The following is a 23,861-nucleotide window of genomic DNA, read 5'->3' as shown; positions in this document are numbered from 1 at the left end:
GTGCAATAAACCCATGGAGTCACCTACCCTCCGTAGCTGTAAATACTTTGACAGCACTTTGTTGTAAAATATAGTTGGAAAAAATCCTCATGACTAATGGCAGTGTACCTTCCACAACCCGCTGGCTTCCTGGCCCTGTCGAAGCCACTAGAGATGGTGTCCTTTAGGTAAATAAGTTCAGCTCACATGTCTTTAAGGGCTCACTGGCACTTGAAAGTGACCAATAAAACACAGATGGTGATTCAGATGAGAGGCACATTTCTTTATTTACAAAATAATTACATCTTGCTTTAGAGTAATAAACCAACTTTTAGGTGTATGTTGTAAGGCCTCCATCCCTTCCATCATACACTTTGTGTACAATGGAAGGGAAGGAAATGCATTAGTTGTATGTGAAAAAGAAAGGAGACCCATTAAATGTATATGGGAAAGGAAAGGCACCCATTAGATATACAGTAGGTAAGAAGGAAAGGAGACCCATTAAGTATACAGTATAATGGAAGGGAAGGGTGACCCATTAGGTGTGTGTGTGAGAGATGGGAAGGGGATCTCATTAGGGTATGTTAGGGAAGTTAAGTTAATTAATAGGAGAAAGTACTTAGCCATTACGGCTATAAAGCACTTACAAGGGATGAGGATTTAGGATAGGGCAGAGAATTAGAATAGTGCCCAAACACTTGGACAGTCAGGGATTGAACCTATTAGCTGTATGTGTAAATGGATAAGCACCTGTTAAGTGTATGTGAGAATGGAAGGATGGCCCATTTTGGTGTAGGCTGGAAGGAGGGATCATTAAAGAAAAGAAGACATTTAAGAAGCCTTGGAGAAGAGAATAAGACATTCAAGGGGAGCCCGCATGTGTGTTTGTATGTTGTCTTATACCACTACTCACCTTTTTAATGCTTTATTGTACATATATGCATGCATGTGTATTTACACCAGCATGCATATAAATATACATGTACATATATTGTACCATAATTTAGTTGAAGAAATAATACATATATGGTGTGAGGTGTAGAAAATTACAATAATCTTTACAATGCTCATAGTTTGTAATATTTTACAGCTAATTAAAAAATGAGTGGATTGGTGTGTCACTTAAGAGGCAGGTGCAGTGATGAAGGAGCAGGTGTGTGTGTGTGTTTAGTGAGCACATGTGTGAATTGATGGATAAGGACAGCTGAAAAATTTATGCATTTCACAACCACACAGGAGACAGAGGCTGCAGAGTTGAGGAAAACGGCAGCAGTTCTGCGACAACAAAGCTCTGCAGTGTGTCAGTCTGTCAGCTCAGGTAAGCGTGTATTAGTCTGTCAGCTCAGGTAAGCGTGTATTAGTCTGTCAGCTCAGGTAAGCGTGTATTAGTCTGTCAGCTCAGGTAAGCGTATATCAGTCTGTCAGCTCATGAAAGGTGTGTCAATCTTTCAGCTCATGTGAGATGTGTGTCAGTCTGTCAACTATCGTAAGATGGGATCCCGACGAAAACACCACTACCAGGCATGGATAAGCCTTAAATGCAGATGGTGTTTCGAATGGAGCAGGAATGGAATGGAATGCCTTTATTTAAAATGAATATTCATTTTAAATAAAGGCATACCTGGAGCATACCTGGAGAGGGTCTTGGGAGTTCTTCTACTCCCTGAGCCTGGCCTGAGGCCATTTCCTTTGGCCTCAGGCCGGGCCTCGCATTTCCTTTGCTGATGTTCCTATAAATAATTAATTGAAAACTGTCATTCATTCATTGGATGCCATGTTATGATTCATTTTGATGATTTAAATTTGACTTCAACTGTAATGAGAGGAAGGGAAGGGAACTATCAGGAGAATGTGCCAAGCCATTATGACTGTACAGTAATGAGAGGAACTAACTGAGAGTGTTACTGAACTATACTGTAATGAGAGGAACTAACTGAGAGTGTTACTGAACTATACTGTAATGAGAGGAACTAACTGAGTGTGTTACTGAACTGTACCACTAAGTTCTTCTCTGTCATGAACACAAATCATGTGCTCAAGCTCTGTTGAAGGGACTGTTCTTGAGACAATTATTTTTGTGATTTCCAGACAAATGAGAATCTTGAATTTACTGTGGATGAGATCGTCTCTATAGTCATGTTGTATCTGAAACTCTGGTCACAAGTAGAATCTAACAGGGTCTCATAGCACAGACATCAACATTTTCAACTCAAAGTTGGGGGACACAGGTTCAGTCCTCCCCAGCATGACAGAAATGGTTGGGCACATTTCACCTAACCTGTCCCCGACAATGGGAATTATGATGATAACTGTCTTAATTCTAGGAGAAAATAGTCGCTAATATTCTAATAATTAAGTACAATTGATGAACTGCAGAATAGTTTATCAAATAGTTTTAAAATAAATTGCTGTTCCCAGTTGATATTTTTGGGAAAATATTATCATTATTTTGGTTTTGTCTGTCTATGTATATGATCTTTATATATTGTGTTCAAAGAAGCACAGCTGTGCAGTGTCACCATCCTTGAGTGGATGGTGACACCATCAGCATTCACACATCCCTCTTGGTACACCCTCTAGCCTGTACCATGTCCCTTATGTCCTCCTGAGTCTTATCCCTTATGTCCTCCTGAGTCTTATCCCTTATATTCCTTATATCCTCTCGAGTCTTATCCCTTATATCCCTTATGTCCTTCTGAGTCTTAACCCCTTATGTCCTCCTGAGTCTTATTCCTTATGTCCTCCCGAGTCTTATTCCTTATGTCCTTGTGAGTTATCCTTTAAGTTCTCACGAGTCTTATCCCTTAAGCCCTCGTAAGTTTTATCCCTTATATCCTTGTTAGTTTTATGTGTCCTCCTGAGTCTTATCCCTTATGTCCTTGTGAGTCTTACCCCTTATGTCCTCCTGAGTCTTATTCCTTATGTCCTTGTGAGTCGTATCCCTTAGGTCCTTATGAGTTATCCCTTAAGTCCTCGTGAGTCTTATCCCTTATATCCTTGTTAGTTTTATATGTTCTCCTGAGTCTTATCCCTTATATCCTGAGTTTTACCCTAATGTCCTTATGAGTCTTATCCCTTATGTCTTTGTGAGTCTTATCTCTTATATCTTGCATAAAGTTCTTGAGTCTTATCCCTCATGTATCTCACCTAAAGTTCAACCATCGATATATTGTATATCTTAAACAAACCTTTGTATGTAAACCATCATCTACTTGTATGTAGAGTAACACGTTATATTGGCCATTTAGAGTAACTCTCACTTTTATATTATTTTCATGTTGTCCTTGTGTAAAAGGTATTTGTTTTTATGTATACTTACATGTTGTGGATTTTAAGCATGATAGCCGAAGAATGCTTTAATTACAGTTTTGCTTCTATCGAGATGTAAGTTGTGTAGTACGCATGGTAGCCATCAGGTACTTAACCCTTTGCGGACGTTTTGTTTACCTGTATGCACTTTCGTTTACCTGTACACACTTTCATTTACCTGTACACACTTTCATTTACCTGTACACACTTTCATTTACCTGTACACACTTTCATTTACCTGTACACACTTTCATTTACCTGTACACACTTTCATTTACCTGTATACACTTTCATTTACCTGTACACACTTTCATTTACCTGTACACACTTTCATTTTCCTGTATACACTTTCATTTACCTGTACACACTTTCATTTACCTGTACACACTTTCATTTTCCTGTATACACTTTCATTTACCTGTACACACTTTCATTTACCTGTACACACTTTCATTTACCTGTATACACTTTCATTTACCTGTACACACTTTCATTTACCTGTACACACTTTCATTTACCTGTACACACTTTCATTTACCTGTACACACTATCATTTACCTGTACACACTTTCATTTACCTGTACACACTTTCATTTACCTGTGCACACTTTCATTTACCTGTGCACACTTTCATTTACCTGTGCACACTTTCACTTACCTGTACACACTTTCATTTATCTGTGCACACTTTCTCTTACCTGTACACACTTTCATTTACCTGTACACACTTTCATTTACCTTTACACACTTTCATTTACCTGTGCACACTTTCACTTACCTGTACACACTTTCATTTACCTGTACACACTTTCATTTACCTGTACACACTTTTATTTACCTGTGCACACTTTCACTTACCTGTACGCACACATGATTACATTGCCGGTATATCAGGGCTGACTACCGTGCAAATATGTAATAGTTATTTCCCACAAAAAATGTAATTGAATTTAATAATTTTTGGCCCAAAACATAACATTTAAATATAGTATATGAACAATATAATATTTTTGAAAAAATTATGTTGCAAAATTCTCTGGTGAAATTCTCACATGACAGCATGAATGGATTTTTTTTTGGTTAATATTTACAGTATTAAATTGTTTTGTTATTTCTGTATTCCAATAATAAACATTCATTAAAAATGCTAAGGAATATATTAATTATTGTATTTACTCAATTTTTACAGAGATTTGATTTTTTTTAGTTTTAATATTACAGTAGTACAGTACAAAACAAAAATGATATAAACACACTATTAGTATTCATTTTAAATTTATTTTTTATTATTCACTTTTGCATGTCTATAAATCATGCAGATTTTTCAAAACACTTAAAAAATCATTCGCGTGAGGGAGCTCAAAGTTATCGTCCGTAAAGGGTTAAACTTTATGTGCATAATAATTACTTGGCATGACTGCTAACTTAGCAAGCTAGCCTAATCTAACTTGAATCTAACTTGTTCTCCTTTAACATAACATGGGAAATGTTTTCCAAGCACTAAATGCTGTAATTTATGGCTGCTATTTTGCAGTTGTTGCCCCTTAATCATGTAACGTTGTAACAAGGATGCCAAAAAGCTTGTGTATGGTACAAAGTATTTGCCAGTATCTGATATCTGAACTTGCAGAATGACCCAAAATACACAACATATACAGTATATACATGCTTTATTATTTGATATTTATAAAAGAATAAAAGGAAATGCAATATGGTTCTGTAGTGAAAACTAGAGAAATAAAAAAAATTTCCTTGGTAAAAAAGCACATTTGTGAGGAAATTATTCTTCTGCTCCCATAGGTATATATCTTGCTCACTGCAAAAGCTTGAATCTTGCAGTCAGATAAGCAGCACACAGCAGCAGCATCATGGGCACTAGCGTTCCTGCCCCCTCTGTGGGGTCATATAATATAATTCCAATTGTTGGGAACAGGAAGCCTTAAGCCTATTAAGGTTCCTCTAGGTCAACAACTGACCTTCCTCAGGATGTAACCCGCAACATTTGTCTAATTCCCAGATACCTATTTTACGTCTTTTACTTACTTGAGCCACTCCTTATTTAGTGGCTTCATTAGTTTGTGTAACTCCTGTCCCCATAATTGTATATTACTCTTATGTTCTTTGTACTGTACATAAATTCTTTTGACTAAAAATTTTAATTTGAATTTCTGCTAGGTGAAGAGAGGCATCATTTGAAAGGAGATGTGCCAACCATTTCTTTCCTGACCAGGGATTGAGCCCAGGTCTCTTGACTGTGAGTCAAGAATTTAGACCACTGTGCTATAGGACCCATGAAATATACTTGGAAGCTACTGGAAACAGTATTATTCAGCGAGAATAGACTGATGCCGAGAATGTTTACGAGCACAAGTTTTCCGGAACTCTCATCATCATGTCACACTTGTTGCTGTCATTGGGAACCTTAGAATAAAATCTAATCTGCTAATTACAAACAAGATTGCACCACCTCATCACTACTAAACTTGATAAGAACAAAACCAACACACAGGAAAGAGCTATAGGGTCACAGTTTGAGATGAGATGTCAAACTGGAGTGTGTAGCAAGCAGAATCCCTAAAGGCTTGATCCTGAACCCATTTCTTTTACTATTCCATGTTAGCAACCTTTTTCAGAAGGTTGCAGATACAAAAATTAGTAAGAAAGTACAAACTGAGGAGGACTCTTAGAGTGTTACAGGGAGCCCTTCCCAAACTGTAGGAATGGGCTGACCAATTGCTGTAAGTGTTAAATTCCAGCAAGAGTAAAGTAATGAAGACACTTTACTCAGGGGGGGGAATGGGAGGGTGGAAGGCAGCCCGTCCTTCTTAGGTTTTCTAACATCAAGAAACTGTTGTACTAAAGTGCCGTTATCCTATAACCTATCAGAGGACCCAAACAGAAAACAGGACAGTATGTCAATTTCGCGAGCCGCTGCCATTTTCTATTATGTATGACATTTTTTGGCCTCAGGTAGAGTATACAGTACGTCAAAATGTGACATTCTATTAAGATGGGTTGTGGAAGGAAGCTGCCTTATAAGACATAGGCAACTACAGGTATGAGAATGAAAGAAAAATTTGTGAGAAGACATAAGTATTAACACCAGAAGCACATTAAAATACTATAACATCAGCAACATATTAGAAATTGCCAAACATTATAATGTCATTGAAGAATTTAAGAACATAAACAATTACTTTTTAAAGACAACATATAACCTATGTTGGTTATATGTTGGTTATGGACTAGGACCAGTCCTAGAATATGCAGCACTGCATGGCGTCTGCATCTAGTGAAGAACAAAGCAAAGGTTGAACAAATCAAAAGATGTACAACAAGGCTAGTGTTCAAGCTGAGAGATCTAAGGTACAATGACAGGTTATGGAATCTAAATCTAACAACTAGAAGAGATAAGGACAAAAGGGAGTATTATTACCACATAATAAATATTAAAGGGAAAAAACATGGTGCATTAGAATAGTCTTTCCAAATTGAAGAAAATAGGACAAGAGGAGATGGGTGGAAACTGGAATTATCAATGAGCCGGTAAAACATGAAAGTCATTTTATGTATATGAAATTGGTATTAAACCCAGACACAGATGTATGTAGATAAATACATTGTCATTAAAGTCTAGGGACTGATTAGTGTTTAGGTCCATACTACTACTAGGGTACTATATACCAAAACTGGAACGATGTACACATTGATATTTTCCGCATAATCAAGACATTGAAAGAAGAGACATTTATATTGTAAAACTAATTAGATCAAACCACCTGCACTGCTATGACAATGAAACCCTGTGGTATTGGTCAACCATGCCATAAAATTCAGCCCACTGCATGTTTTAGTAAATGTGCCCTAAAACTCAATACACATGAGCAAATAGAGCCTTAAATGATTAGAACTGATGACCATCCATATCTTCTGTGCAGGTAACCTGACTGGAGCTGGACATCTCGGCAATAATAGAGGAACCACAGCTGGTATACCCGGAGCCATATGGATAGAATGGCTCACATAAGTCTCTAGCCTTTTCAAAGCCATTAAAAGCACACATACTGAAGAAAAGAGATAAGAGTAATCTTCACTTGTTACATTCTACCCACAGTGCATATGGTACTGCACTCCGGGAATGGAACCACATACACAAGTAGTTTATGGTTCCATGTGAGTAGGTCCACTTTCAGAGTCCCAAAACTATCATATATTCACCACAATGGTGCTGTGTCCAAAGTCCATACCATGCAAGTCAGATGCAGACTGGATTGCCTATTGGCCAAAGCATTCTGCACACCTGAATGTGAACTGCTACAAGAAATAAACCCCCTAAAATTAATATATGAGCTATGGCCAAGCTCTAATGCAACACGAGAAGAGACTTGGAAGAATTCATCATGGTTGAGACAGTGTATGATTGTCATTTTGTCTTATTGCTTGACTGTGGGCTACAAGCTTCTAAGACATGCAGGATATATACTTCTGGGAGTGGCAGGTTAGCAGCTGAGAAATTATGATAGCAGATAGTATGGTGAAAACAGCAAGATCTGACTACAGTGTTTAGTTGAAACACCAAATTAGTTAAATACCATAAACTATACCATATCCATTGATGATGTTTTACTCTGAGGAGAACTTTATTTATCTATATTAAGATTTCAGTACTGTATGTATATTTGTTGAAAAATGTAAGATTACCAAATTTGCATTGTGACTGAAGTTATGGAAAAGAATGTTTTATTTGTTCTCTAATAGTATTGTACTTCAGTCATGGCCATTACCTTGATTATTTTCAGAATATTATAATACTAAAAGGATTGTAATAAAAATTTTCCTGACAGGATACCTCAGCATGGAGCGTCAGTTGTCCTGCGACAGCGTGTCAAGTGTTACCTCTACAGTCAGTGGAGCTTCCATGTCGTCTTATGCATCTCTAGGGTCTCGGTCGCTTAGTGCTACACACATGCCACACTGCAATTCCCATAACCTTAGTCACACACAGTCGGATAGTCTTAACCCTCCCAATCAAGCTAAGCTTAAAAAACGAAGCTGGGTAAGGAGCTTCAAGCTTCAAAATGTTATTAACTTTCATGATAAGCTTTAATTGTACAAATCTTAAGAGCTTCTGTATGTACTATAAAAATAAATTTGTAAATTACTTAATACTGTACTAACAAATTCTTGACTTCAAAATTATGTGGTGAAAATTTTATGGTCTGCATGAAGATATTTGATATAAAGCCCTGAAACTTTATATGATGTTGACAAAGTATTGTAACTTTCAGCTGCGGAGTTCTCTTCGACGAGCATTTGGTAGACATGGAAGGAAACGAAGCAAACAGTCGGGCGAAGGAACCCCCACTGACATTCCGCAGGAGTTGCCACTGCATCACACAGTCAATTCTGCTGTTAGACACTTACCTCCTCCACCTCCTCCCTCATCACATTCTATGATGTTGCACCAACACCAACAAGTGGCATCACTCCACAAGAAACAGAAACAGCAAAAGCAACAGTACGTTAATCAGTAGAGCACAAATCATGTTCTTATCTTAGTGTTCTTATTATTATTATTATTATCTAATTATGTTGATGGAGGTTAGGTTCCAGCTATTGGGTTGTCTTTTAGCCATTGGATGTATTCTCTGGGGCTCTTGGGCTTTGCCATATCTGCATTTGAAACCGTGTGTGGAGCCAGCCTACATTACTTCCTGGTCCAGCTTGCTCCTCTTGTTTACTTCAAATACGCTGAAGGAATACTCTCTTATGTCCCTTTGACTCATATCTGTTTTCTGTTTGTTCCGGTGCCCTTCTCTTCTCTTACCTCGCACAGTGGTGAATGTAGTCGGGTCACAACCAAAAGGTTCTGGGTTTGATTTCTGCAGCAAGGTAGAAATGTTTGGGCTCATTTCATTTTACTTGATTTACTGTTCTCCTAGATGTAAATATATACCTGGAAATTAGGCAACTGTTGTGGTTTGGATCTTGGGGAAGGTCAGCTATTGACCTAGGAAGACCTCAGAAAGCCTAACAAGCATCCTGTCCCTGACAATGTGAAAAAAAAACAATCCAGTCATACCTAAGTTTACCTGAGTTTACCTGAGGGCCACTAACACAATAGTGGCCTCGACAAGGACAGAAAGCCGGCGGCTTGTCAAAGGTCCCTCATTTGTCCTGATGATTTTTTCAAGCTGGATTTTAAAGCTTAACAGAGTTTTGACATGCATGGCTTCAGCAGGTAGGTGGTTCCATGAGTTTATAAAGCTTTGCGTGAAAAAGCATCTCCTGTTTTCCAACGTAGTCTATGTCTTCAAATGCCCACTTGGAGACTGTAAGCCCCAAAGAACTCAGTATATAGGCAAGACAACAACGTCTCTTTCCAGGCAATTAATAACAATCCATAAGCAACAGGGCTCCATAAAGGAACACAATCTCCTCTCACAACCAGACCATCATCAGAGAAGTCTTAACAGACAACACAGAAATCGCTGATAGGTACAGCGATAGCAGGCAGCTCGACATCTGCGAGGCACTACACATCAAAAAGTCAACACCAGCAATCAACAGCCAATAAATGCACAACTATATTCTACCCACTTCAAGACTCCAAACCAATATAGAAGCATCAAGAGGAAGTATGGTCCAATAGGCCCTCTGCAGTTACTTCCATTCTTATGCTCTCATATCCAACTAATACCCATTGTTTCGTGTTCTGTCTTCCATTTGTCACAAATTTGTTCACATCATCCAAAACTGTTGTACCATATCACCTCACATAAGTGTGAGTATATGTAAGATGGATAAGCTGTTTAGTGTTAGTACTGTATAAGTAAAACTCTGTTTAGTGTTTTCAGGTTACAGTTGTGTGTGTGTAAACTAAAGTCTTAGAAAATGTAGTAAGTTATTACGAAATGCATTCAAGCATCGCGTTAGACTAGAAAGAAAAATGAAATTTGGAGAATTGATTTTTCAATTACCATCAACAGACACACATGGGGGCCTCGTAGCCTGGTGGATAGCGCGCAGGACTCGTAATTCTGTGGCGCGGGTTCGATTCCCGCACGAGGCAGAAACAAATGGGCAAAGTTTCTTTCACCCTGAATGCCCCTGATACCTAGCAGTAAATATGTACCTGGGAGTTAGTCAGCTGTCATGGGCTGCTTCCTGGGGTGTGTGTGTGTGTGGTGTGGGGAAAAAAAAAAGTAGTTAGTAAACAGTTGATTGGCAGTTGAGAGGCGGGCCGAAAGAGCAAAGCTCAACTCCCGCAAACACAACTAGGTGAATACAGTATATATACACACTGAGCAATCATGGGCACAGTGCACATATATGCACACTGAGCAATCATAGGTATAGTACACAAATGTGGCTTACCCCTACAGTGATGTCAAAACACTCAATATACAGTACCACTATTGGTCAATCTCCTACACTTAGTTATAGAGGATATTACCTCTTGCATTACCTGGTGTCAGTTGTAAAATGTATTATTTATGTTACAGGAACATTTGTAAGGAGAGTGACCTGGTGGCACAGCTGAAGCTAGAAGCCAGAGAAAGAGAGCGAGTGCTGACAGACTGCCAGCTGGAGGTGCTGTCGGCTCAGCATCAATTACATACCCAGGCAGACACCATTGCTACGCTTCAGGTAAGTTTTTGGTACACAATAATTGTTGTTCAATAAAAAACAAATCATGAATTAGTGCAATGTTACAGATTCCTTTATTAAACCTTGTCTTCTTTGAACATCATATGCTATTAGTAGGGAATGTAAAGTCATGTTAACATCAAAAACCATTCCTGTTACAAAATGGTACAGGTTACTTGGTAGTGTAATAAATCTACTTGTTTAATATTTTTATTGTAGGTAAATCTAATTTTATTTTATTTTCCCAATCCTTATTCCATTACATATAATTTATAGAACAATACCTGTAATTACCTAAGTGTAGTTACAGGATGAGAGCTATGCTCATCATGCTCGCTCGACCATCTTCCCATTACTCTTTGTAATATAACACTTTGAAACTACTGACCTCCTCCACCTTCTCACCTAACTTGTTCCAACCATATACCACTCTGTTTGCGAAAGTGAATTTTCTTATATTTCTTCGGCAGCTTTGTTTTGGTGCAGTGACAGTGAGTCTCAACCTTGTGAATGATTTCATCCAGGTTCAAGCCATGGGTTGTGAGGGTTGATAGTATATTCTTTAACTGTTCCTCCCTATTCACCCAGCAGTTACTGAGGACCTGATTGTAAACCAATTGGTGGGTCATGTTCCAGAGAAAACTAATAATTGAGAAACCCCTGAGCAACAGACTATGGTATCCAAAACTACAGGGTAGGAAGTAGATGAAAATGCCAAATAAGTGCCTCTAGGACTCCAACATTCACAGCTTACCAGGGGAATTGCAATCTATGTGTAAATACACTGACATTGTAGTCTAGGAACTCAAAAGCAAACAATACATAGAACTTAAACATCAATAGACTTATAATTTACCAATTTCCAGCCTTCCAAAATCATAGGATATACAGTATATGTACATTTGTGAATGGTAGAATTAGCATATCAGAAAGTCATATTTTGATCAAAATAAAAACGTAATTTGTAATAGTATATATGTTTTATAGGCAGAGGTGGTTGGTCTGAAGGAGGAAAATGGGCGACTGGTGTCTTTAGTTCGAGGACAATATGGACCTGCGGCAGATGCTCTTCTGACTCCTCTGACACACACGCTTACAGCCCTCACCCTTAGTCATACTGGTGGTTCTGGTAAGCTGTGGCTATTTTATGAAGTGCTTTATACAGTACTTTTCAGTTTTGTATATTATTGCATTTAAAACCTACAGTATTGGACTTTATGTAGACTCTTTTTTAACGTACTGCACTATTACTGTACATTTTGGCTGCATGTGATAAAAGAATTGTACTGAGTTAGAGTACTGTAAATAGTTGACACTATCTAAGTTGAGAAATAACAAAATATTTATACTGTACATATTTTTGCAGGAGGAAACATATCGCCTCGAGAAGATGGTCGGCACGTAAAAGTAATGGTGGTCGATCAGCCCGAGTTAATGTCTGTTCATAATGCAGCCTCAGTCACTCTTGATCCTAACCACTTAACTCACATTGGTAACATTAGTGTCGAGTCCAAAACAACCTGGCAAGAACTCGATACGATGATTAGCAACTCACTTAAGGTAAAACATTTGGTTTAAATACATAAAGATCTATTAGTAAACTTAAGATTGTCTCCGAGTCAGATAATAAACTGACTCTTCCGGGGCCGTTGATCCCCCGGAAGCTACACAAGATAGATACAAGGTAGATAGGTAATACCATTAGGGATTTAATAATAATTCATTGTTTCGGGGACTGGCAGCCAGTGTTAGGCTTATATCGAGGTTCCCCCCAAGGTCAAATTATTGACCCTCTCCAGTATGCATCCCTACAACAAACTGACTATCTCCTGGGTACCTATTTACTGCTAGGTGAACAGAGGCATTAGGTGATAGGAAACACGTCCAACCATATCGATCTCACCCAGGATTCAAACCCAGAATTTCCAATTATGAGTCGAGAATGAACCCGACTGTGCCACCCTTGTACTACCCTATGTTTCTTAAGCAGACAAATTATTACATTTTTGTCACTTATAATGCAGTAGTATTCACATAGTTGATGGGATGATTCTGGTGTCATGGAATACAATACCTTGAGAGGATCATTTTGCACTTTGGGAGGCATAATGATCACCTTGGTAAGAGTAATGAGCTACTTGGGAGGAGTAATGAGTACCTTGAAAGGAGTAATGAGTACCTTGAAAGGAGTAATGATCACCTGAGGAGGAGTAATGAACACTTGGGAGGAGTAATTAGAACCTTGGGAAGAGTAATTAGAACCTTGGGAGGAGTAATTAGAACCTTGGGAGGAGTAATTATAACCTTGGGATGAGTAATTATGAGCTGGGTATGAGCACCTTAGCAGGAGTTATGAGCACTTTGGGAAAAGTGCTCATAACTATAGTCTATCACTTAATAATGTTAAACAATGTTAAGGCAAAGTCAGTGTGAAAGGCAAGCCTTCATCGGAGAACTTTTCACTCCAATGTAAACTTTATGAAGGGATAACAACTAGGGTGATAGACTAGCAGGTAAAACTCTTCAGCACATGTTTCAGATGCCACTTTACAAACTGTTGATACTGGAAGTTTATGCCAATATCTCAGAATAATTGTACATGACGTTTGGCACCAAATGCCAGAACCTATGGGTTGTTCATAGGCTATGTTGAGAAAATTTACAACTTGTAAAATAAGCCTATACAGTATGTATTAAAAACTACTATAAGATTCCCTATGTTTAAATAATTGTTTAGTACTGTACAGAATGTACATACTAAACATATGTACATTCTGTACATACTAAACATATGTACATACTGTACATACATGTTTAGTATGTACTTTAAAAGGTTTTGTCATACATATTACACATTTTCTTTGCTGCATATGTTTGACAAAATGCATCATGGAAAGCATATGTCACTAGCATATGCATCATGGAAAGGGACATGAGGCTAAGCAAAGAAAGTCAAACAGGAAACTGAGCTTTGGAGTTATACAGTAAACTATATAATACAGATTCCTTAAATAAATCAGAGAGTATGTTAACTAAAGTACAGTATTACTGACTTGATCTCGCTTCTGGTGACAAGGAATACGCGAATCGAGTCGACCCAGTTTCGGCTCTCGGACTGGATGCCGACTCTGTTCTCTGCTATCGTGTTGAAAATGTTGTCAGCGCCCCCAACTTGCCTCGTCCAGAACTATTGCCTTATGGTTACTGTGTTGGTGACGTTGATGCTCTCCACGTGTGGTTGAAGGTAAGGACCAGGATTTATTGTAAAATATGTTATGCTCAATGCTTCTGTATGAGCATTGAAAAAGCTCATTTAATAAAATAAAGTCTTGTTTATATACGATGGGTTTCTTCATATCTTGGACAATTCTGTACAAAAGTAAAAAATTTAATCATAGACGTTAAATTTTTCTATGGTACAAACAGCTAACATCAAGTGCTTCCCTATCCCATGAAAGCAAGAAATTGGTATACGGAGGATGATTGATTTCTCATGTTATTCCTTAGGGTGGAAATCAAAGGAAGGATGGAGAGATGATCGGCAGTGTGTCGGCAGCATCCTTCACCAGTGTTACTCCAGCTACATCTCTCAAGCAACTGGCTGGCCTCTTAGTGGAACACCGGCGTTTGGTGCTTGCTGGGCCTCCTGCGACAGGCAAGACCTCCCTTGCTCATGCCCTGGCACGCTTCTTTGTTGTCAATTCAGGAAGAGAACTGAATGATGATGCCTATCAAAACATTCAAGTGAGTCTCTAAATGTATAAACAATTTGTTATCTACATGATATAAATACAATAGATATGAATACATGCTTATAAATGTATATTCAGTAAATCAATAGTATTGTATACAGCAAATAATTAATATAGTATTGTATACAATAAATAATGTATTCAATATAAAGAGGCAGAGAATTGACACATTCACATGGAAAATAAGTATTATTAAAGGAGTGAAGTACTATATATTTAAAGTAAACATCTCATCTTTATATGTAGAGTGTTTAGTAGCAGCAGCAATTATTTATGTAAGGGCTATAGCATTCCTGAAATGTTTATAATCATATTGTTTCTGTATAATGTGCTTTAAAGTTTAATTTGTTAAGTTTTTGCTTTACACAAATTTTTACAGAAACAAAACTCCACACAAAATGAGGGCTGAACAAAATTGTGCCTATTATTTAGATGATAGGACATGCTGAATGTACAGTTAAACTTATTATTTGGTAGGCAAACAGCAAACACATTAGTTGTCACTAAGCAAGGTAAGCTTTACTAGATGATTTTTCATTCATATGTGAGCTGTTGTCTTGATAAAGGTCACATATGAATTAAGTATCATTAAGTAAAATATTGTCTTGTTTACAGTCTTCACTATTCAAGTTAAACGTGTTGTATGTTTACCAGTTAAATACGTTCCTCAAATGTTATATTACTATTAAGCCAAATAAACAACATGACTTTGAATGTTTAAGGAACATAATAGTGAGTTAGCAATGCTGTTTCTACTTTTCAGAGTAACAGGTAGTAACACACTGGAGCTGTGCCAAATGTTGTCTAGCATGTGGCCACGTGGTCTTACCTCCAGCCGATCAGTCTCCTCCCTCTCCACCATTTCTACAAACATCTCGGCTTCCTCCATCACCTCAACTACGTCAAGCACAGAGAGTAACCACACTCTCCCAGCTGTTATTATTCTTGATGATCTTCATACAGCAGGTGAGTGGAAAATCAGCAGTTTGGTTGTTTGTATTTAGTGACACTGTTTCTTTTGATGTGGGTATACCAGAGTATACCTGGAGTGGATTCTGAGAGTTGTGCTTCTACTGAAGCCCGACCTGAGGCCTGGCTTGATTTGTGACAACTTGGTTCAAAAAGATGTTGCTTGGAGTGGGCTACAGGTCCTTTAATTTCCTGTAATCATTCCTGTTGTAGTCTGTTCCTTATACCTTTACTTAATATCATCATTACTGCATTACCCATTTAGATGGAATGCGGAGGCATTTGCCGGGAGAAGATTAGCGAAATGTTTTATAGAAAGAGGTCAAATATATTCAGAAGACACTCCCATTCTCTTCTCTGGTATTCCTTCCTCATGGCCATACCATGTCAAAATGATTTATTTTGTTGTGTATGACAGCTGGCGTGGTCGAGACTTTGCAGAGGTGTCTTCCAGCGGGTATTCACACTGGTCCTGCCTATCATTGCCACCTGCTGCCCCACTGCAACGCTTTCTACACGCTTGCACATTCATTGCAACTTTAGGTATGCATGCATCTGCCTTACATATATGAGACAGTCTTTAATCAATAGTGTATAGACAATGTCATTGGAATATTTGGTTAGATTAGCGGTTTATTCATTACTGTGCAGCACTAAGAAAATTCACTTGCTAATTTTCATTCCACAGTATTGCAGTACAATAGATATGTTACTTGACTATACTGAGACTCTCTGTCTTGTTCTTTTACCTAATAAAATGATAGGGGTGCTGATAGGAAAAATATAGGTCTTTTACAGGTAAATTTACAATGGAAACCTCAACCTCTTTGTTAGCTTTAAGAATTGCACAAAATGCAATACATTTTAGTGGCTTTAATAACATAACTCATTCATATGTATTATGATGTTCATTAATAATTAATGATTAGAATCATTAATAACATATGTATTCCCAATGAATTGGGAAATAACAGCTGTAGATATATATGCATACATGTATATATACATACATATATATGCAGGGGGATTGCCACCTCTGGCTGGAAGAGGACCCATAGCCTCGGAGGAGAGCACACAGGTGCTGTCAGGTGGTCTCCTGACCACCCAGGTGGCCAACTTCCCAAAGGAAACTGGTCACCAGAACAATGCAACAGGAAGTGGTCTTCGAATGAGAATAATCCAGTAACAAAAGAGAGGAACAAGTTTAAATTTATAATGAAAGAAAAACTAGCCCAGAAAGCCTCAATTCATAATATATATCTAATGGGTGGAGCAGGGCATACGAGTAATTGAAAGTGAACGAAAACAATCTTGATATATTATTTAAGACAATGTGAACTATTGTTCAATATAAACCAATATAACAAGTCACACACTGTGGGTCGCATGAAGTTGGCATATTACGTATTTTTGAGGCTTTTTGGTTTAGTTTTTCTTTCATTATAAAATTATACTTGTTCTTATCTCTTGTTTCTGGATTATTCTTATTCAATCCAACACTACACTCTGTCGTGTTATTCTGGTGACCTGTTTTCCCTGGGGATTTCACCGCATTCTTGGTCAAGGGCCCTCACGTATGTGGCTGATTCCATTTTTCTGCTCTTTCAGTTCAGTTTACCCACAGATGAAGACTTGAACAGTCGAAAACATTTTAGTTCCTTTCCCATCTCACTGTTTTTTCCACATATCTTTTTCGTGAATATCTGTTGCAATACCTAAGTGTCAAGTTTAGATTTTTTAAATTACGGTACAGTATTTCATAATACCTGTATTGTTCTGTATATTGGCACAGTTCAGGGACTATAAACATGTTTGTTTTAGTTTAAGAAAATTATTAATGTTGGGTTTTTTTATCAGATGGGCTACACTGAGCACCCAGCAGGAACCAGTCAGAGGCTTATTGGGTAGGGTTCTGCGCCGCCGGGTCGTTTCTGCTGAAGTAGCTGTTAACACCAGACTCCCGGATGCCCATCACCTCGCTGAATGGCTGACACGTCTTTGGCTGCATCTCAACACAGTGTTATCTGGACACTGTGGGTCGCATGAAGTTGGCATTGGACCAGGCTTGTTGATGGATTGTCCCTTGGGTCAAGAGGAAACACAAGCATGGTTCACAGATGTCTGGAACACCCGCTTGGTTCCCTGTATTGTCTCAACTGTTGGCTCATCAATCTCTCCAAACTCTGGCCTGCTTGACACATGGACTGACCCTTTAGATTGGGTGCTTGCAACCTATCCCTGGGCTAATACTGCTGCTTGTGGCCCTGACCAACTTACCAGGTAAGTGCACATCTGGTGCATTTCTGTGGTAAGATCCATAGGAGGAGTATAGGTGGGTTGTACACTCTAATTTCATGGACCTATATAATTGTTGTGAGTCAACCTCTTTTTGGATGTGGGGTCACTGTTAGAGATTAAATGAGATAGGAAGGTATATCTCCATCATTTGTCTGAATATTTATGAATCGGTTGAATTTTTATGAAAACTATGTACATTAAAAAGTAAAACACAATCTTACTATGAAGAAGTAAGCTTTAAAATACTTAAATTATTGTTGGAGAAATTATTGAAGAGATTTACTTACGACTTGGCTAGTAAAATGAACGTTAATATGCAACCACTTATATTTCAACAGAATCCCAGCCTCTGATATTAGTCAGCAGGAAGGAACCCTACCAGTCGGGAGAGCAATTTCTCCGCATCACCCCTATGCTCCACTCTCTGCTAGACAGCAGGTACTGTATATTGCATTAAAAATACCAGTACTGTACTGTACTGTAGCAAAATATATTGAATGAAATACAAAATTATGAATACTTCAGAAACTGTTTTATTAAAAGCACTAATTAGACATTCCCATTAGAAATATTTTATGCTTTGGTTCTGTTAATCTTTGAGAATCATCTAAGCCTTAGGCATCACACCAGACCTCTTAACACCTTACAAGCGCCTACCAGAGACCAGGACCAGAATCTGGTTCCCTTAGAGAGACTTAAGGGGAGCTTCTAGTTTAGTTCATTTATTATGTACCCCATACCCATCTTGTGGGTGGTAGTGAAAAGGGTTACAGAAGCACATAATGGGCTCAGGACTGAACCCCCAATATTCATTTAGCCAAGCAAGTTACAGTTTTGATGAGCTAGTTACAAAATCCAATGCACATCAACAATGGGCTCGAGACTGACCACAAATAGTCTCTAAATTACGCACTGTAACTCTATTAAAAATGGTAGCAGAATTAGGTCATAGTTCTAGGTTAACTTCATTTCATCCATATAGATGTATTAACCATATTTACATCCTTTGTATAAAACCAGGTAATTATAACTAAAACCTGCAAATGATGATAAACAGAGTGGCCTAGATCAACATATGGCGATGATGGCTGACCTTTAAGGGTTAAACTCATTTAATGATATTGTTACTATTACACCATAATTATATCTGCGTTCCTTCTCTACATAAAGTTTTATACATAAGCTGCCAGTTAGCCTCTTTCTAATTACTGGTATTCATATGCTTTTTAATTTTCTTTACAGAATCATAAGTCTGAATCTGTGTATGCTGTGCCTCAAGTACCAATTGTTATGGGTGGAATGCAGGAAACAAGCCAAGCAGCAGGAGGAATACAGGGAACAGGCCAAACCATGGGAGGAATTCAGGAAACAGAGCAGACCATGAACGGCGTGCAAAGAGCGAGCCCGACCATGCTTACAACTCAAAGAAATAATAAGACCTGCAGCAACACCCAGGACATTGCACCCAATATAAGTGATGCTCAAAATAAGAAAGATGACACACAACCCATCTATATCAATATTAGTAACGACACTCATCCAGCTACATCGCTTCGAACGAGCAAGAAGCAACACAATTGCCACCAGCAGCCTGCTCAGTGTTTCAGCAGGTGTAAGAGGCAACTGTACTAATGGAAGTCAGGTGGTGATTACAGCAAGTCAAAATAATAACAATAAAATTTCAAAATTTACAGCAGGGAGGATGAATGGTAACAGAAACCAGACAGTGATAAGTAAACCAGAGGGTAAAATAGGATTATTGAGAGAAATGGAAGATACTGGCCGGAGGGGAAGTGATGATGATTCACATGGGTCTAGTGAGGATGAGTTAATGGATCATGATGGTAATATAATTGAACAAGATGAGAAACCTAAGAAACCCATAATCAAAAATCATAATGGATGTCTTCGCAAAGTATCCAAAATTAAGCCAGTAATACACATGGCTAATACAATCAGTGTAGAAAATAATGAAGAAACTGCAATGGAGACAGACTACAAATCTCAGTTTCATGTCATCAGGCCTCAGAGTCTGGAGGTTCTTACTAAAAATGCCAAAAATGCCATCGGTGTAGTCCCCGAGTGTGTAAAGATAATTCATGCTGCCGGCCATAAGCTGGATCTGAAAGTCATGACACAAGAATTAACTACGACCTTTAAGCCTATTGAATCTACAATTAAATAATGAACAAAGTTGCATGCTGAGTCACTTATTAAAGTTTTACATATTTCAATTTTCATGGGTGCTTTATGGGGAGAATTCATCAATTACAAATCAGATCAGTTGATGCTGCAAATTATACAGAACAATATAGGTACAGTACATGTATGCTTCATCTATGAGTTTTACCATATTTAGTTTGTGGTGTGTTCTATCATTTTATTCCATCCCAGTTAAATTAGTTGGAGCATTTTCTATTTGCCTCTTAGTGTATCATACTATATACTATGGCTCAAAATATCAAGAATTGGCCCTCATTTTCATAATTGCGTTATGAAAGTAAGCAGAGCCATTCTGTCAACCTGATCACTGCCATCCCAGTTCATTCACTGGACTGATACCTCACTTTTGTTGTAGAAAGTGTTACCAGGCTCATTATTGTAACATGATTAAAGGAATTATGCTTTGATAGTGCACACATACACTACACTTGGTAAACTCCTATTGGAAACGGCTTAGTGTGTATTTTCAGGTATGCTTATACTGTATTATCAAGAAAACAATGTTTAAGCAGGAAGCTTTCTTGTGGAAATGATTTTACTCACAAGAGCTTTCTCAAATCCATAAAAAATTCTTGTTCATGCATAGTGTTTTTCTCAATAACATTGCCAGTATTGAATGGTTTTATTATTTAAAATCAAGATGTACAGCAGGAAGACCCCCTTTGGTTACTGACCATCTATGTTTCTTGAAATGCCTAAATTGTCTGCATCAATTGTCCTCTGATTTGTGGCTGGAATTCTATGAGCTTCCAACCTGTCTGCTATAATAATTCTGTATTATATTTTGTTGTTTGGGGCCAGATTTTCTATATAGTACTAGTAATGTATTTTTGTTTATTTCTGTATATAAATATATTGTATATAATTATGGTCTGGCAGGACCTACTGTAAACTGGTACTGTACTTATATTAACATATTTACATATTCAGTAACAAGTTTGGTCTCGTAATAAAGAACCAACCTGAATATAGTCAGCTCTGCCAGTTTCCGATGAGTCTTGTCATTTATATGCTTCTGACTAATAGTCCAACATGGGTGATAATTAAAATATAATTTTGATTACCATACTTAACACTTCAGGAAATGGATATAAAATCAATACATGTTGTAGTATATTTATACATTTATATGTCCATTAATACATAATTTTCAAAATTCTTTAGTGATCAGAGATCTTCCATAGGTCCGTAGAGTGAATACAAATTTCACACAGTTGTGTTTTTTATTTCTTCAAAAGCTAATTATTTGTTAAAGAAGTGGAAGGGTGGTATTGAGTGCTGTTCATATTGTATTCGTGTCCTAAGCATCCTCCCCTCTTTGCTTCCTCAACAGCCAGGATTCCACAAATTCACTCAGATGTATGCATATATTTAACTCCCAAGTGAGCCAACACTAATTTATAAATGGGCTGAGTGCAGAAGTCAACACTAAGCCAAACAGAACATTATAAAAAATTGCCACAATCTTCTTATACATAGGTCAGAGTAGCTTAGTGGGATTTTGCCTGGTAGGCCAGTTCAGCTTTGTATGCAAGATGGGTGGGGTGACGGCCAGATTATGCTGGCTCTGTGTCCTGGGCAGCATAATCTGTCCATTGTTACTTGCACAATGAAATCTCTTGCCATCAGAAGGTATTCTAGGAAGGGGGACGGGGGGGCAATGATCAATCCTTCTGGTACTATCATCTGAGGAAAGCGGGTTTATTCTGAGCTATAGAAACCAAAGGCTTGATTTGTAATCTTGTTCCTGATGAAGAATGAACTACATGTTTCGTAGAGGAGCATAACATCCTGTTACTTGTCAGAGGCAACATATTGTTATTCATGAGTGAAAAATCCTCTTACTTGTCAGAGACAAGTAACTCCAAACAGGGAACATCCAGTTGTTGAATTCTACTGTATATCTGAAGAGAGTTTTGAGGAAAGAGAAGCTGCACTTCTACACATAATATAGTAATTGGTGTGCACTTAAAAACAATTAATATCTTGTGCTGTACCTTTTTTAATACAGTACATACACTTTAAAATACAAAATTTAAAGAACACACGTGTACAAGTTTGACTGACTGATACATAATTTTTCTAGTGCCATAACTAGGCCATTGAGACTGCATAACAACAGTATTCATCTTGCCTTTAAAGTAGGTTCACTAAATAGGAAGTAAAACCAGAATGGATAAAGCTCTGTAACCTAAGACCACTGGGTCTGCATCTAAATGACAGAAATGTACTTAGTCTGTATCCTATCCTCTGATCAGAAGAGAAACTTCAAAAGCCTCATTTAGCTGCCCTCAATCATTTGTAACACACATTGCTCTTACTACAGAAAGGTGCTTGTCCAATTGAAGTTCTGAAAAACTCATTCAGGGAAACCAGTTTTAAATTATGCATTACTATATTAGCTAATCAAAAACTTTATCAATGCTACAAAATAAAAGCATTTCCGCACTGTTTTAGAAGTGATGTACAGCTAATCATGAAATACGTAACGAATCAAATGACTTGGATATATAATGTGTAAAATGTGCACAGCACCACCAACACATGAGAGACTCGTGCACTGCTAAGTCATCCACGCACTTGTACAGTACACAACACCAAAGATATGGCTTTGCTGAACTTCCTTTTGTAGATATTTTTATTCATGCTTAATCTGTTAAAGTATATAGTTCTACTATCTTTTAAGAACAAAATTACTAGAATGTTTTTGGGCTGCTCATGTTCTGATTATTTTGTTATTGAGTTTTATTAGATGTGATAACAGTTAAGTCCCACTAATATTCTCAGGTTAATTTTACAACTTATCAAAAAGTTAATATTTCTAAATGAACCATGTACAGTATTTCACAGAATTTATATAAAAAATTATATTTAAATAGCTGTATATCACCTAACATATCCAAAGAATATTTTTTAATAAAACTTGAAATTATACATTTTTTATTTCTTTACCAATCTTCATCTGTATATTTTTATAGAATGAATTTTTAAATAGACCATGGCAGAATATCCAGGTCACTCTGTCCTAGCCATCATCAACTGGGTAACACTTCACTTCACCTGGTCGAGGACCAGGCCGCAGGGATGCTAAGCCCCACAATCATCTCAAAATAACCTCATCCTTCTTGGTCATATATTCTTTTGCTCCAACTGGCTTGTATTCTTTGAAAATGTTGACTAGTTCAATGAAAAACATCTCTTAGCAGAACATATGATATAGAGAATATTCGTGCTAGAATAATTGATCTGTGTTATAGAGTTAGATGATTTGATTACAGACTGAGGTTATTTGAACTCATTTTTTAGGTACCCTACTAGAAGGATTAAATGCAAAATTTGGGTTAACAGTATATATACAATATTCTATATTTTCTATAACCATTATGTGCTGTAATGGTTACAGTGGTAGATGTATGGCATGACTGAGCCATGACAGGTTATTAAGCTGCAAGATGCGGCTGTAGAGTGCAGGTGGCAGCTATGTCAGGCAGCACAGTTAAGTCACAACTGGCAGCTACGCCTGTCTGGTGAGACAGCTCGGCTAATGCAGGACAGAGGTGGTGTTGCTTATGGCTGCTCTGTGATGGTACTGCAGGTGATGAATATTTTACATAAGAATATATATATGAATATAGATGAATACCTTACCTCAGTACACACAGAAATCACAATAGCGTGATC

At 37.7% G+C, this 23,861-nt stretch overlaps 1 protein-coding gene across 1 annotated transcript in view; it reads left to right on the top strand.

The window, feature by feature from the left end:
* LOC123758661 (neuron navigator 2) overlaps nucleotides 1–23,114 on the top strand; it is a 160,002-nt gene extending 136,888 nt beyond the window's left edge. Inside the window, 15 exon segments of the mRNA XM_069334367.1 lie at nucleotides 1,216–1,297; nucleotides 8,133–8,344; nucleotides 8,577–8,806; nucleotides 10,794–10,938; nucleotides 11,926–12,067; nucleotides 12,305–12,498; nucleotides 14,015–14,182; nucleotides 14,446–14,674; nucleotides 15,447–15,656; nucleotides 16,078–16,136; nucleotides 16,138–16,202; nucleotides 17,517–17,939; nucleotides 18,296–18,395; nucleotides 19,200–19,517; nucleotides 19,519–23,114. Coding sequence (XP_069190468.1) covers nucleotides 1,216–1,297; nucleotides 8,133–8,344; nucleotides 8,577–8,806; nucleotides 10,794–10,938; nucleotides 11,926–12,067; nucleotides 12,305–12,498; nucleotides 14,015–14,182; nucleotides 14,446–14,674; nucleotides 15,447–15,656; nucleotides 16,078–16,136; nucleotides 16,138–16,202; nucleotides 17,517–17,939; nucleotides 18,296–18,395; nucleotides 19,200–19,517; nucleotides 19,519–20,142 — 3,201 coding nt within the window. The 3' untranslated portion in view covers nucleotides 20,143–23,114.
* The last annotated feature ends 747 nt before the right edge of the window (nucleotides 23,115–23,861 follow it).

This window comes from Procambarus clarkii, chromosome 31, assembly GCF_040958095.1.
Source record: "Procambarus clarkii isolate CNS0578487 chromosome 31, FALCON_Pclarkii_2.0, whole genome shotgun sequence".
NCBI lineage: Eukaryota > Metazoa > Arthropoda > Malacostraca > Decapoda > Cambaridae > Procambarus > Procambarus clarkii.
The sequence above is the reverse complement of the archived record's forward strand: the minus strand, read 5'-3'. Positions and strand labels throughout refer to the sequence as shown.